This window comes from Quercus lobata, unplaced genomic scaffold (genome assembly GCF_001633185.2).
Source record: "Quercus lobata isolate SW786 unplaced genomic scaffold, ValleyOak3.0 Primary Assembly Scq3eQI_92, whole genome shotgun sequence".
Lineage (NCBI taxonomy): Eukaryota > Viridiplantae > Streptophyta > Magnoliopsida > Fagales > Fagaceae > Quercus > Quercus lobata.
The window spans coordinates 26638-42332 of record NW_022154756.1 but is presented as its reverse complement, the minus strand read 5'-3'; the positions used below and the strand labels follow the sequence as shown (position 1 = coordinate 42332).

Here is a 15695-nt window from a genome sequence, read left to right as displayed (position 1 = left end):
TAATAAGAGACTGTTTTGCTGTTCATGCATAATCATGATACCTTTTGGATGCCATAGAATATCAGTTTGAAGAACTGTCCAAAATGATCACTGTATGAGTCACATGCCTTCTTGATTTCTGGGTCATTGCGTTAAGTCATTCGGAGTGCCATGATTGTCATCACCCAACACATTAAATCTGTTACCAAACCCTCTGTTCCGAATGTAATAAATATGCATCCTTTTTTCCACCTCAATAGGGACCTCAATCCCCGTGCCATGATTGTCCCTCCTAAAAGATAAAATTCTTATTAAACCCATAGTTTTGACAATCTGATCGACCGGTCAAATTGGATTGGAATTAAGAATAGTATTAGATTATTAGCACAACAATTTCGCAAAAACACTTATTTTTTTGATGAACAACTTCGCAAAAAAAAAAAAAAACCTTAGTAAGTTGATATATGTATTATTTAAACAAAGTCACATAACTCGTTCAAAAAGTCATATGATCAAAACTATATGTGGATGGTTTTAATTGCCACAAAGTAGGTTAAAGGAATATAGCTCTAAACTAGTTTGGAACTGAATGTTTTCCATCATTAAAGTAATTGGTGGAGCATTGTTTGGTTATAGATTCTGATGACTAGTTCAAGTATATGATATCCCTCTCTTGGGTTTATTTATACATATTTATGTTTTTTTAAAATAAATTTTGTATAATATCTTTATGGGTTAGGTTTAAATTACACATGATATAACTGGATGTAATGTTATACAACTCCAAAACTTTTATTGCAAAAGCATTTTGATGAATCAATTGTTGGATTACAAGATCTCCTTATACCTTTTATGGTTGCAAAATATCGAGATTATCAAAGAATTATAACTATCTAATTATAAAGTGTTTAAATTTAAAGTTATGTTTTCTACATTTAAACTTATATACAAAACATGAATATGTGGATTAGATAGTTAACATATGATTAACACAAAATTTGAAATACGGAAAAATAGTAATGGAAACATCAAGTTGCAATCAGCGCATTACCAATGGACATGAAAATGTGACAACTATTAGATTAACTCTTTTACTCACTCATGCACTTGTGTTTGTCTTCTTTTTTTATTTTTCTTTTTTTAGTGAAGTTATTATTATTTAATAATAATAAAAATAAAAATAAAAAAAAAAAGAAAAAAAGAGGATATACTGAATTAGATTCTTTTATTTTTTATTAAGGTAAGCAAAAAATCACTAAGAATCACTACGTTTAACTACAACATTTGGCATTATAAAAGTATCTTCCTGCAACTTTTAAGCAAATAAGGGTTAACCAAACAAGGTCAATCTGAGATCAACTTATTTATAAAAGGTCCACTTAAAGCATAAAACAAGATTATGCAATACCATATACAGTTATATACATTTAAAAACAATAGGCCTGAGAAACTCCACAGCCAAGAAGAAGAAGAAGAAGAAGAAGAAAAAGGCCTAGTATTCATAATTTTGAAGCTACATCTATATAATAAAGGGATGTCAAGGATTTGGTTCCAATTTGTAATCAGATGGCAAAAGCAAAATCAAGTATTTAGAAAATTAAATTTTGTTAATGGCAAAGAAAATGGATGATAAGCTATCTTACCTTTACAATAATGATAGCTATGACTCCAATGGCAATAATTAGGAAGAGTAATGCCATAATACACCTATCAGTTGCAACCTAAAGAAATAAATGAGGTAAGTAAAACAATTAACAACTAATAGTCAATATATGACAAGAACAGGAGGAAGATAATTTCAGAGATTGACCTGCCTACCAAGTTCCTTCACAAGTTGAGAAGCTTTCTTGATCGAGAAATGGATAGTCCAGCTCATTAACACTTAACAGCCTGACTCATTTGTTCAGTCTAAACATAAATATAATTGATTTCTTTAGTTTCCATGCCATTGAAATTTTTTGAAAGATTAAACGAAACAAGAGAGAAACAGTAGGGGAGAGAGAGAGAGAGAGACAGAGAGAGACAGAGTTTTTAATTCAATGTGAAATATTAAACTGCTGTGAAATCCAATTTTTTAAAAGCTGACAAATTACACACCTGATCCTTGAGTGCAGCTGCAGTTTCTGTTCCAACGTTGATGGTGTCTTGAACAGTCTACCACAAACAAGGAGATACTAAATTTATTTTTCTTTTGCGATGATTCCATACTTTTTTGAACAGTAAAACTACTTTTATGTTCAGGTCTTGATACAAAATAGTGCAAGTGATACTCAAGGCAGAGCTAAAAAGACTAGTAAGTTTTAGACATACAAGATACAATTCCACCTATAACCTTCTACAAGGAAATAGAGAAGAATGAAAGGAAATAATGATCACACTTCAAAATAAACATTCCATAATTGTTCAGGTCTTGATGCAAACTAGTGCAAGTGATGTTCAAGGCAGAGCTAAAAAAAACTAGTACGTTTTAGAAATACAAGATACGATTCCACCTGTAACCTTCTATAAGGAAATAGAGAAGAATGAGAGGAAATAATGATCACACTTCAAAATAGCCTACGAAACTTATCCCTTTTCAACTCACCAAAATAAATAAAACTAATTTCCTCACAAAATGATCATGAGAGATAATCCAACCTTTTATGACCTCCAATGGCTTGATCAGTCTTGTCCATCATCCGGTTTCCACTATCTGTTAGCTGTTGATTTGTCATGGCAGCATGCATATAGCAACTGCCTTAGCATTAAATATACTTCATAACTGAGAAACATTTAACATAAAAACTATAAAGTACTTGAAGCAACATATATTGATATGAAATATATCAAACATAGGGCATGATTCCAGATTAAACTTAAAGGTATGAATTGGTTACTTTAGAAGCAGCAATTTACAATTTCTGAACCATAAAAAAGGTAGATGTTAACAAAGATACTTTAGACACAATACTACTGTGACACTGATTTCACGATGTCAATGAGAGTGGTTTTTTCATATTATCATTTCTATCTTAACTTATCATGTGTGTGTTTGTGCACTCGCTAAATTGCATAAAAGAATTCTCAAAAATAAAAATTAAAAAAACTATAAAATCATCAAAATATCATTAAAGCCATCAATTTGGCTAAGTACTTAGGGTTTTAAAGAGTTACTTGCACCAGCAAATAGCAAACTATAAAATCATCAAAATATCATTAAAGCCATCAATTTGGCTAAGTACTTAGGGTTTTAAAGAGTTACTTGCACCAGCAAATAGCAGCCATCCACGATAACTTCATCTGTAACATACATTACATCAAACACAACCACTAAAGTAGCTACCCAAACCAACTTCACTGTGAGGCATATGAAGCGGGCATCTTTTCAGCTGATACAGACTATTTTAACTATTTCGATTAGACAAAATTCCAGGACAAATCCACAACCAAATAGAAATGTCTTTATCAGGTATCCAAGAATTACAACAAAAATGCATGAGCCATAGGTTTGTATGACTATTTAATCCCATAATTAACTCTTATTTTAGCATGAAAGACAGCCAAGAGTAGTAGACACATTAGCGAAAACTAGCACATGGGTGAAAAACGTGTACACTTACACGATGCTAGCAAGACATTAAACACCCAAGGTTATAGGCAAATTTTAATTATATCTAGATCTTAACACTGCATAAGTCCTTAAGCATATTATTTACTGAGTTTTAAAGGATGTTCGGTATTGGAATTGGAAATAGCTTAAATGGGGTGTAGATCCAGAACCTCTGTCCTATATTATAATATATAACATCTATGTATAAGATTTAATGTCTCACTGTGAGTGACAGTGAATCTATAGTTGATACAACAAACATAAGCGAAACGCAATAGCTCACCTTTTAACAAGGCCTATTAAGAGTTAAAACCATATACCGCAAACATTTAAACTCTACTGAATTACAAGCCTCATGAGTCATGACATGTCATGACAGGTTAAGAAATATGTCTACCAGTGAGACAGTTGATCTGTCTGCAGGGTAGTTCACATTATGGATGCTGGTTGTGGGGTTGCTAGTTTCTGCATACTATCCGCTGGGATATACAAACACATGTCCTTTGCACCAAAAGATGATATGATGAAAACCCAAAGGAAGTGTTGGTGTGTGCTAAATACGGCATATTCATTGTACAAATTATAACACAATACCATTAAAAAATTGTAATATTTATTCACTTCTCATTCTTTGATTACCAAACAGAAAAAATGTTTTGCAAACATCAATTCACTTTTTCATTACTATTCTTTATCTAACTTCAATTACATGTAAGTGTGCAAATCATAGAGCAAAATCAACATCTAAGGAGCCGAGATAGGTGCCTTTTGTAAATCAACATGAATCATAGTCCCAAATGCCAGTAAGGAAAAAAGAAAACATTATTATATATGTCGGACTGTTGGAGAAAAAGAAAAACAAGAATTACAACAAACCGTTAACAGAGAAATAAGAAATCTCAATATGCATTTGTATAGTGGTAGAAGTTTAACAGAAAAAGAAATGTTAGTAAATGTCCAGGGAAAAAAAAAAAAAAAGGAAGGAAACAACTAGATTATATAATGGTAGGAAGAAGATGATAACTCACAGGTAAAAGAAGAGAAAAAAAAAAAAATCTCCTTGACTGGATTCCTCACATTCTATGTCTCTTTGATGTCTTGCTTGTTTAACAAACGGAACCCTACTGTCTCCACCTCAATGCTCCAGGTATTGCTATTGTGCACTCACTCCATTGCATACAAAGAATTCTCAAAAATAAAAAATTATAAAATCATCAATATAGCGTCCACAAAGATTAAAGCCATCAAATTGGCCAAGTTCTAAGGGTTTTGAATAGTTACTTGCGCCAACAGACAGCAGCCATCCACGGTAACTTCATCTGTCATATGCATTACATCAAACTCAATCACTAAAGTAGCTACCCAAACCAACTTCACTGGGATGTATATGAATCTGGTATCTTTTCATTATATACAGAAACTACTATAATATTTTCTATTAGACAAAATTCTTTGACAAATCCACAACCAAATAGACGTGTGTTTATCAGGTATCCTTAATCATCCAAGCATTACAACAAAAATGCATGAGCCATAAGGTTGTATGAAAATATAAACTCATAATTAACTCTAATTTTAGCATGAAAGGCTGACAAGAGTAGTAGACACATCAGTGAAAATTAGCACATTGGTGAAAAAGATGTAGCAAGGCATTATTTATATTCTTTGGTGCCCCCTTCAAAGAGATCGATTCTCTTGTTTTCAAAGAATTGATGCATTTCTGCATCCAATACAAATTGAAAGTAAATCCTAAGAAAAGAATAAGAAGCATTCAAGTAATTATTCAATGATGCAAAAGATTTGAAAACAAAGAAATGATATTATGACACACAAGAACTCAATGAGTTTCAGATGAATGTCATACAAAAATACAATTGTTATTTATAACTTCCAAATAAATATATGATCACTTCACAATTATCAACATTTTTCAGATTAGGCAACACTGACCAGAAGATAATCCAAGCATTGGTCCCAACCGATTGGGGCCAACTCCATTAATCCCCTTCTTTTTTTCTTTTCTCGTTTTTGGTAGCCTTCCTATATAGTTTGAAGTTTTGATGCACATAAGTGTTAAACAGAGAAGGTGATTCAAATTGAATTTACTTAAGGAGATGAGGAGCAGGACAGGTAAAAAAATGATGCTGTGGTTGACTACAATAAGAGAACCAAAAAAAAAAAAAATGCACAACTTCACCATTAAAATTCAGCTGAACCAGGCGTCTGAGGGAAAGGGATTGTGTCTCTTATATTCTCTATTCCTGTAGCAAATTGCACAAGCCTTTCAAAGCCCAATCCAAATCCCGCATGAGGAACTGACAAACAAGAGATAAAAGTACACCATTACAACAAAGCATAGAAGTAATTTCTTGGTTATCACATAGCTACCTTTTAAAAAGAAATAACATATATTCTTCTTTAACCATTTTTTAACCCTATAAAATTTAAGTCTGTCAACACAGTAATGAATAAGAGCTTTAACTACAATATTATTCTCACTCTTCAACTACACTAGTTAGTTGAGATTTCTTATGAAAAGAGCTCAGATTGTCTGCTCATGTGATCCAAATAAAAATGTACTTGCTTATATGGACTACATGAGGTGTATGTCTGTAGCAAAGTGACAAACATTATAAAAAGCAGCCTACTCGCGCTTCTCTTAATTTTCTATTGCAGTCAAAAAGTGAATTACAAGACTCATGAGTCATGATATGTGTTTGTATTTATTACTTTGAATTTTGTGTCAGGCTCAATGTTTTCTTGTTTTTAGTAACACAATTTAAACTTCACTTAATTTTGTGGTAAATTCAGGTTAAGAAGTATGACTACCAGTGAGACAGTTGATCTACGTTCTGCAGGGTAGTTCATGTTTTGGATGTTCGCTGTGGGGTTGCTAGTTTCCGCATACCATCCCTTGGCATATATAATATTTTGGGATAATATTAGCTCCTCACACGTGAATAGTATAAATATTGAATAGTTACCCATTTATTAACTTCTCATTCTTTGACTACCAAACAAGAAAAAAAATAAAATTTTTGCAAACTTCAATTCACTTTTTGATTACTTTTGTTTTTCTAACTTCAATTATACGTAGGTGTGCAAATCATAGAGCAAAATCAACATCTGAAGCAGGCAAGGTGTCTTTTGTAAATTTCTTCAGCATGAACCGCAGACCCAAATGTCTTTTGTAAATTGAATATTAGTTGAAGTTTAACAGAGCATTACACATATGCTTAGCCAAAAAAAAAAAAAAAGAAGAAGAAGAAAGTTGATAACTCACAGGTAAAAGAAGTGAAGAAAAGAATTCCCCATCATCCTCATCATGGGCTTCGCATATTTTGGTTGGGATCTTCAAACCCTAGATTTCATCACCAACTGAAGAAAGCATCTCAATTGGGATCTTCAATGTCTTGCTTTTATACCACACGAAGCCCAATTTTCTCCACCTCCATGCGCCCGGTCTCTATTTCAAGCTCAACTTCATGGAATCGCTTATTATCAATCTCTGTTGGAAGTAAACATTCCTTGGACAGACTATGCAGCCAAAGATGATGCGATTCCACTTTAACATATTCTGACGTATAATATGTACGAGACCATTCCCCTCCATATTCTGCCGTAATTTTAATAAAAAAAGTAGGGTCTCCAAGTCCAAATGCGTAATAAGTCATTAGGCATTCATCCACTTCAAAGAGATAGTCCAGTTGGTAATCATGATTACGCTCCTCGGTGGGTTTAAAAACAATGCACAAAACAATTCCCCACCACTCATCACACCCTGACCCTGACCCAGACCCAGGCAATTGTATCTTCACTTTTTTTTATTATAGTGGGTCCCACAGATGAATAATAACGAGAGGCCACTAAAGTATCAGATATGTTTGCTTTTTCAAACCACTTCGGAATTTCCCTTCCAGGAATAATATAACCTTTTGGAACTTGTTGACTACTTTGTCCCTGAAATATACAAACCATGATCTTGGGGCTAAATAAATAAAACCCAACACATAGACAGAGACAGAGACAGGTGATATTTAGAAAACACACAGAGATTAGAGAGAGAGAGAGATACCTGAAACATGTTACTTAAGTTTTGAATATTGTTAGCCAATTCGAAGCAGTTGAAACACTGGACAGTGAAATTCCTATAAGATGACCAGTGGAAATGATTTGGTGATCCTGGCAATCTCCCCAGTGAGGTACAATTGTCTAGGCATATAAATTCAACTTTGGATGGAATATTTGGTATTGATTGGAGGTCTTTGCAACCATCCAAGTAAAGATGTGTTAGCCTAGAGAATTGGGAGATGCTTTCAGGAAGGGAAATGAAATCATTTCCCCTTAGATATAACTCCGTCATAGAGATGCAGTCAATACCGCTTGGAATTTCCGAAAGCTGGCAGTCACAGAGATCTATCTCGCGAATTCTTGGCATAGAAGTCAATGAAGATGATGGCAAATGACATCCTTTGAAAGATACTCTCCAGACCTTTTCAAGGTGAATGGTGGAGGAAGGTAACTCTTTTATAGCAGTTTCACCCAAAAAAAAGCCACTTTAGGCTTTCCATATTCCCCAGGTTCTCCGGCAAGTTGGCAATTTTTGAGCATCCAATAAGATCAAGACACTCTACCTTCTTCAAATTACAATTGGTGCTTGGAAGAAACACAAGATTTTTGCAATCTTCTAGTTTTAAATACTTAAGGGCAGCCATACATTCAATAGATGATGGCAAAACTGCTATTGCTGTTCCTTGCAAACAAAGCCAATTCAGATGTTTGAGATTCCCTAAGTTCTTTGGCAAGTTGACAAATTTTGGGCATCCATCTAGATGCAATCTACCAAGGCCAATCAAAAATTCGATTGACAAAGGTAGCTCCGTTATAGCTGTTCCACTCAAATCAAGCATCTCTAGACTTACAACATTCCCCAAGTCCTTTGGCAATTTGTCAATTTTTTTGCAATCTCTTAGATGCAATGAAGTAAGGCCAATCAAGCATTCAATTGATGAAGGCAACTCTTTTATAGTTGTTCCACTCAAATGAAGCTTCTTTAGACTTACGATATTCCCCAAGTCCTCTGGCAATTTGTCAAATTTTGAGCATCCAGAAAGATAAAGATTGTTAAGCGATGTCAAGCTACAAATGGTGTCAGGAATTTTCTTGACTTTTAAACAATGAGTAAGATTAAGAGTCACAAGAGATTCCATTTCAAACTTCTCTGGAAGACTAGTTAGTTCTAGGCACCCTTTTAGATCAAGAAGTTTAAGCTTTTTCAATTTGCCAATGGATGGATGAAGCCTGCATAAATTTGAACATCGGGCAAGAATTAACTCCTCAAGATTTGGGACTCCATTGAAGTCAGGGCTGATAATTAGCTCCAAGGAGCCATCCATATTGATGGACTTTAAATTTTCAAAAATCTAATAAAAGAAAAGAAAAAATTTAGAATAATTAACTTTATAGTGTCTATTTATTGAAATTTAAAAGCAAATTTGTATGAAGATACTTATTAACAATCTTACCTTCATTCCTACCCAAAGTAGTTTAAGTTTGCTACGCAGCAAACGAAGTTCTCCAAGCCCAGCTGGCAAAGAATGCAATGATTTTAAAGGATAATCATTGCATTCCAAATAGCTTAAACCATTAGGTAAATGTGAAGTGTCAAGTTGCAACGAAACACTATGAATTCTCAGAAATTTAAGATTATACATCTTCAAAAAGGTGTTAGGGTCCCTAAGTAGCCCTTCTGGTTTTTTTGATGATGTGAAACCTTCCCAAGATAAGGTCCTTTGTACCCATCCCCAAAGAGTAACCAATAGAGCTAACCCTTGCCAAGATAGAGCGTTTAGGACCCACCCCTGAAGTGTCACCAATGGAGCTAACCCTTGTGGCCTCCAACATGCGTCTTTTTCTTCATGATAAATACTTGTATCCTTGGCTCCCTTTATATCCATGGCTTGAACGTTTTTTGTTCCCTGATAATAAAAAAGGAATTTGTGAAATGCAAAATATATTATTAGCATAATTATTCATATTTCAACTTGCAAAATAAGAAGATACGGTATGAGCTCAAGTAAATAACCTCTTACCGTATTGTTTTTCAACACATGATCAATATCCTTATAAAGCCACAGTCTACTGCGCTCCCCAGGCTCAAGGGACTCTTGACGAACTATGTCCCTACCCATATTTTCTACTAAATCATGCATCCACAATTCATTATTTTCAGAAATTTTCAAGAGAGATTTGTCAATGAGATTGGATAATCCAAGATAGCGGCCAAGATGATTTTTTAGTATTTGTACTACATAATCTTCCATCTCGTGATTAAGGAAGCATGCAGTATCTTTGAATATTTCTTGATCTTGCCTTTCAAGTCCATCATAACTTATTTTTAGTACTCGGATAACATCTAGCTTGGGTTGTTCTTTGAGCTTCTCAAACTCATTTTCCCATTCAACAGCACTTCTTTTATACAAAAATGAACCCAAAACTATAAGAGCTAAAGGATGACCGGCAACATAATTCAAAAAACCTTTGGACAGTTTTAAATATTCATCTGGGACAAGTTTGTTTTTAAAAGCTTTTGAACAAAAAAGATGAAGAGCATCTTCCTTTTTCAATGCTTTAACTTCATACATTTGATCTATTAAATGTGTCTCTAACAAGTGCTTATCTCTTGTTGTTATGATAATTCTACTACCCCGACCAAACCAATCACGCTTCCTAGCTAACTTTTGTAATTGGTTTAAATCATTTACATCATCAAGAACAAGAAGAATCCTTTTACCATGTAACATATTCTTGATCATGTGTTCTCCTTCACAATTATTTTTTATATTCAAATTTGTGTCATTTAATATTTGAGAAATAAGATTTTTCTGCAATGATAGGTAACCTTTTTTTTCATATTTTTCCCTAACATTATCAATAAAACAACTAACTTCAAATTCTTTAGAATACATCTTATAGGCAACTTCGGCGAGGGTTGTCTTCCCCATTCCCCCCATCGCCCAAATCCCTATAAAGCGAACTTCATTCTTTAACCAAAAAGCTAAATATGACTCCAATTCCAACAATGAAGACTCTATTCCAATCAAGCCCTCAGTAACTTCTGAGAATTCACGGCACAATTTTCGTGATATTAGTCCCGCAATGCTTTTGATAGCTGTAGAGAGAGGACTGCAATGAAGAGAGAACAAGATATGATGACCAATTAATAGGTCCCATGAAAAATATGGTAGATATTAGGTGTTCGAATCTGCTGACTAAATAAAAATATTTAAATAGATAAGCTATGACAAAAATTAAATGAGATCTGATGAAGGTTTATTTATTTCAAAAAATAATAAATAAAAAAAGATATGTCAATTAAAGGTTTAAATGAAGTTAGATATATAAAAGTGGATTAGCTGAATATCTATATCTATATGATAAGTAGTAGTCGAAACATTTGACCTTTTGTTGACCTTATCTCATTGCGCCATGTGGCAACATAAATTTATGCCATTAAAAAACCAAACAATTGTGTCTTTTCGTTTTGCAAAATAAGACACTGAACAATTGTATCTTTTGGAATTTTAAATAACTAACCACAACCAAAAGAAACAAATCATTACACTGTATCATACTATTATTTTCCCTCGGTACATATAAATATAACCGGACTGCAAAAAAACTGCAATTTGCAAGCACTTTTTCTTTTCCAACTGCACACCTGTGTCTTTAAAAAAAATCATTGACAATCTCAACGCCAATACAGCAAGTGATCAACATGTTCATGAAAATCACTGGCGCTTCCGAGTCATTACCACTAAGTAAACTGGAGGTGCATTTTCGTGGTCTGCCATTTTTGTCCTAATTTATCACTTCATTCTAATCTACCTTTGTTTTTCTACTATTTCTTTTATATTGTGGCAACTAATTATGTTGTTTTTCAAGGAGTAATCTTGAATCATTGTTGAAGAAAATGGAACAATTACCGTCGGCAGCGATGATGGTACACCACATTATTTATATTTATTAACCTCAAAATTGTCTAACACTAACAGAAGTTGACTTCTCTTTAAAAAATTGTATTGTTTCACTGGATACAAGTACCATGCAATTGTAAAACAAAGACACAAAAAACATAGAAGAAAAAAAAAATAGAAAGGCCAAAATAATAAAATCTTAATTTCATGATCTGATGTGTCTCTCTACTTCTCAACTTTACAAGTCCAAACTCCACCAAACCCAATAGTTTCCCATTTTTCAACTTTTACAGCATTTGACAGAAGAAGAGGAAGAAGAAGATGAGAATGAAAGCAATGGATGATCTTATTGTGGGGGAAAAGAAACATAAATAAAATTAAAAATTAAAAACATAGGAGAGAGTTACAGAAGCACTATGAGAGAAAAAGAGATTAAAAAAAAAAAAAAAAGGAGACGAGGGAATGTCATAGAAAAGATAAGAATGAAGAGAATTAAGAAAGGGAAAGAATTAAAAAGATAACGAAAAAGTGGCGTTGTAGAAGAGGAGATGATAGTCACGTGAGGGAGTTGAGTTTTGCTACTTCTAAGTTGTTGAGTTTGGTTCAACTTTTTGAAGTTGAGCTTTTTGAAAAAGTTGAATTTTCAAAAAGTGCATAATGAAAAAGTGTTTTTTCAAAAAACTAAGTGTTTGGTAAAAACTGTTAAAAAATGTTTTTTTGAAAAAGCTGAGTGCATAGCTAGCACTTATAAAAGTGGTAGTTTGAGGGGTAAATTACCAAAAAGGACAATGTATATATAAGGAAGTTTATTTCATACTTAAATCAATATTGTGAAATTATTTTTTTCTCACCAATATTAGCTAATAATAATGGAAAATTACTAGGTACTCCTGGAGTTCCATAAATGCGTACTCCCTCCTCTCACATAAATGGTGGGTCCCACTATGAATTTAATTAGTGGGATCCACCATTCATGTGAGAGGAGAGAGTACGCATTTATGATACTCCGAGAGTACACAATAATTTCTCAATAATAACCTATCACGTAAGATTTATTGTGAAAGTATTGTGATAATTTATACTGATTTTAATTTGAACGTACTATTAAAATTATTTTTTTCTCTTTCTAAAAAAATTATTTTTTCCTCGCCAATATTAGCTAATGATAACTTACCACTTAAGATTTATTGTAAAAGTCTTGTGAAAATATTGTGATAAAAATTGATACTGATTTTAATTTGAACGTACTATTAAAATTATTTTTTTCTCTTTCTAAAAAAATTATTTTTTTCTCACTATTATTAGCTAATAATAACCTACCACTTAAAATTTATTGTGAAAATATTGTGATACCATTTCCTCATTCTTCTTCTTTTTTCCCTATTTTTTTATCCTCCACACACTACCGCATTTCTTTCTTCTTCTTTTTCCTTCTTTTTTCCCCCTCTTTTTTTCTCCTCCACACATGTACCCTTACACTTTTCTTTTTTTACTTCTTTCCATTTTTTATCCCTACCACTTCCTCCAAACTCTAGAACGTTCCAGCTTTCCTTCTTCCTCTCTTCATTTTTTTTTTTCTCTCAGCACTTCGTCTGCAACACCCATGCAATTCTTCACCCTAATCTTCTTGATTCTTTTCTTTTTCTCTAAATTCAACCACTTACAAACGGGATGATTCAGAGCAAAGCAGAGCAGATCGGGAAGATTGGATCAAAGCAAAGCAAACGCAAATGGGTACAAACTCCATTTGAAAGATTTTGCTATATTCTGATTTTTTTTTTTGTTTTGCATTTTGAGGAATTCTAATTTGCAAGGGATTGATTTTTTTTTTTTTTTCCTTAGCTGATTTGGGAATTTATTATAGATTTTTTTGTATTTGGATTTGGAAATTTGTTATTGAGAGGAATATTTTGATGTTTTTTTTTTTTTGTTTTGCATTTTGAGGAATCCTAATTTGCAAGGGATTGACTTTTTTTTTTCCCTTAGCTGATTTGGGAATTTGTTATAGATTTTTTTGTGTTTGGATTTGGAAATTTGTTATTGAGAGGAATGAGGAACTGTGCGTAGACGAAGACATGAGCATCCTTTATTCTTTGGGTTAATTTGGTAATTGCCCAACTCACCCAACGGATATATCAAAACGTGCATAGACTTTTGGCAAAAATGGAATTCTGAGACTCCAAAATGGAATTGTGCGTTCTCTTCACAAGTATAAAATGCAACTTTTTGGAAAAAGTTGCGTTTTATACTAACCAAATGCACTTAAAGGGCTGGCTTATTTCAAAATGTGACTTTTGGGCTGAAAAAGTTGAAACAAACGGGCATTTAAGCAGAAAGGCAACTTCTTGGAAGGTACACATAAAATACCATTCCATCCTTACTTTTATTATTTTATACCCAAAAAAAAAAAAAATTTACTAAATTTGTTTCATTTATTTATTTCATCTTTCACTTGGGCTTTGGTTTCCAACTATCTCCCAATAGTGTTATTAGAATATTTGTGTTACGTGACTCTATCAGTTAGATCTACACAGTTTCCTTTTAAATTGGTATGGGCATATAATATACTACAAAGACTAAAGTAATACTTAGACGTGTATACTGTATAGATTTTTGTACATTGCTAATTCAATATTAATCACAAAATATTTTTAAAAAAATGATAATTTAAAATTTTATTTATGCAGTTAGTTTTTTAGGCCTAAATTTATTATGTTCTTGATATCAATTAATTACTTTCTATAAAAAAATTCTAATTAACTATGAATATATATTTAAAATATTAAGTCATTTTCGTATGTCCTTTTATTTATTTTTTTTAGTTATACAGTGTTATTTATTACCTATTTATGATTACATTTTTTTTAAATGATTCCAATGCCTGTTGTGGATAGTTATAGCCATCGACCCATCTCCTCACGAGCATTCCATGCATCTATGCTACGTTGCTAACTATTTTTCTTTTTAAAGTCTTAATAGTAACTATATAAACTCAAATATAATGCTTTTTTTTTCCTTCCAAACTCATTCAGTAATTTAACCCATGCATCACACTGGTTAAATGACTAGTGTGTATATATATATGTGTGTGTGTGTGTGTGTGTGTGTGTGTGTGTGTGTTTCAAATAAAAATTACCTATTCTTTACATGATATCCGGCAAGATCGGCCACATGACTCAAAGCAGCTTTCCATGTTTCCACCTTCTCCTTGAAATGTTTTTCATGTTTAACAAGTGAAAAAGTTCCTATTTGTTTTCGCACATCAGATGGATCCACATTGTAAAAAATAGGGAAAACTGTTATTTCCTTTTTTGTCTCGCAGTCAATGATCTCTACAAGTTCATCTAAGCACCAAGTGGAAAATGCATAATTTTCTGAGAGAATGACTATGGCAAATTTGGATTCTTTGATAGCTCTGAGGAGTTTTGGTTTAATAGTTTTTCCTTTCTCAAGTTTTTGATTGTCCTTAAAAGTGTTAATGCCCTTCTCTACTAATGCATAATATATAAAGTCCGTAGCAGTATTGCGAGTGTCCTCACCACTGAAACTCAGGAAAACATCATACGTCCATTTGCTGGTAGAAGAAATAGAAGAACTTGGGAAAGATGATGAACTTGAAGCCATTGAATCAAGGAATAGATCTGCATGGAAAAAAAAATCAATTAGAACTGAAGAAAAATTGAAAAGAAAATAAATTATGAAAGAAGAAAAACTATTTGATGCAATGGTTTGAATCTTTCCCTTCATCAGATGAGTCAAACATTACCCCTTTTTTTTGTTCCTTATGAGAAAGAGAAACCACAAATAAAGTCACACTGTTCAGAACTCAGGGGCAAGTGTTGGGTATGTAGGGCAAAGATGGTCTAGGTACAGATAATTTTTTTTTCCCAAGCCAACAGCAGAGCAAAGTAGACATTGTTCATAAAACCATGGCTATAACAAAGGAACAAGACAGAGAAACTTCTAAAATAAAAAAAATAAAAACAAAAAAAGAAGCATTAAAGCTATACTTGAGTAGAGAGTAAAAAAAGAGGCATAAATAAACAAGCATTCACAGCCAAGTGAGCCAATGTCTCAGTAAACACAACACAAAAAATGGAGGAACATGGAAAAAACAAAAAATATCAAAATAAAACCCAACAAATGGAGGG

General features: G+C 32.9%; 1 protein-coding gene across 1 annotated transcript; it reads right to left on the bottom strand.

The window, feature by feature from the left end:
* Positions 1–8106: 8106 nt before the first annotated feature.
* On the bottom strand, positions 8107–15168 carry LOC115973248 (TMV resistance protein N-like). The gene is made up of 4 exons (XM_031093503.1): positions 14681–15168; positions 9661–10753; positions 9094–9546; positions 8107–8991 (listed from the first exon to the last, which is right to left on the bottom strand). Exons 1-4 carry the CDS (start codon positions 15166–15168, stop codon positions 8107–8109), a joined length of 2919 nt encoding a protein of 972 aa, XP_030949363.1.
* Positions 15169–15695: the final 527 nt, after the last annotated feature.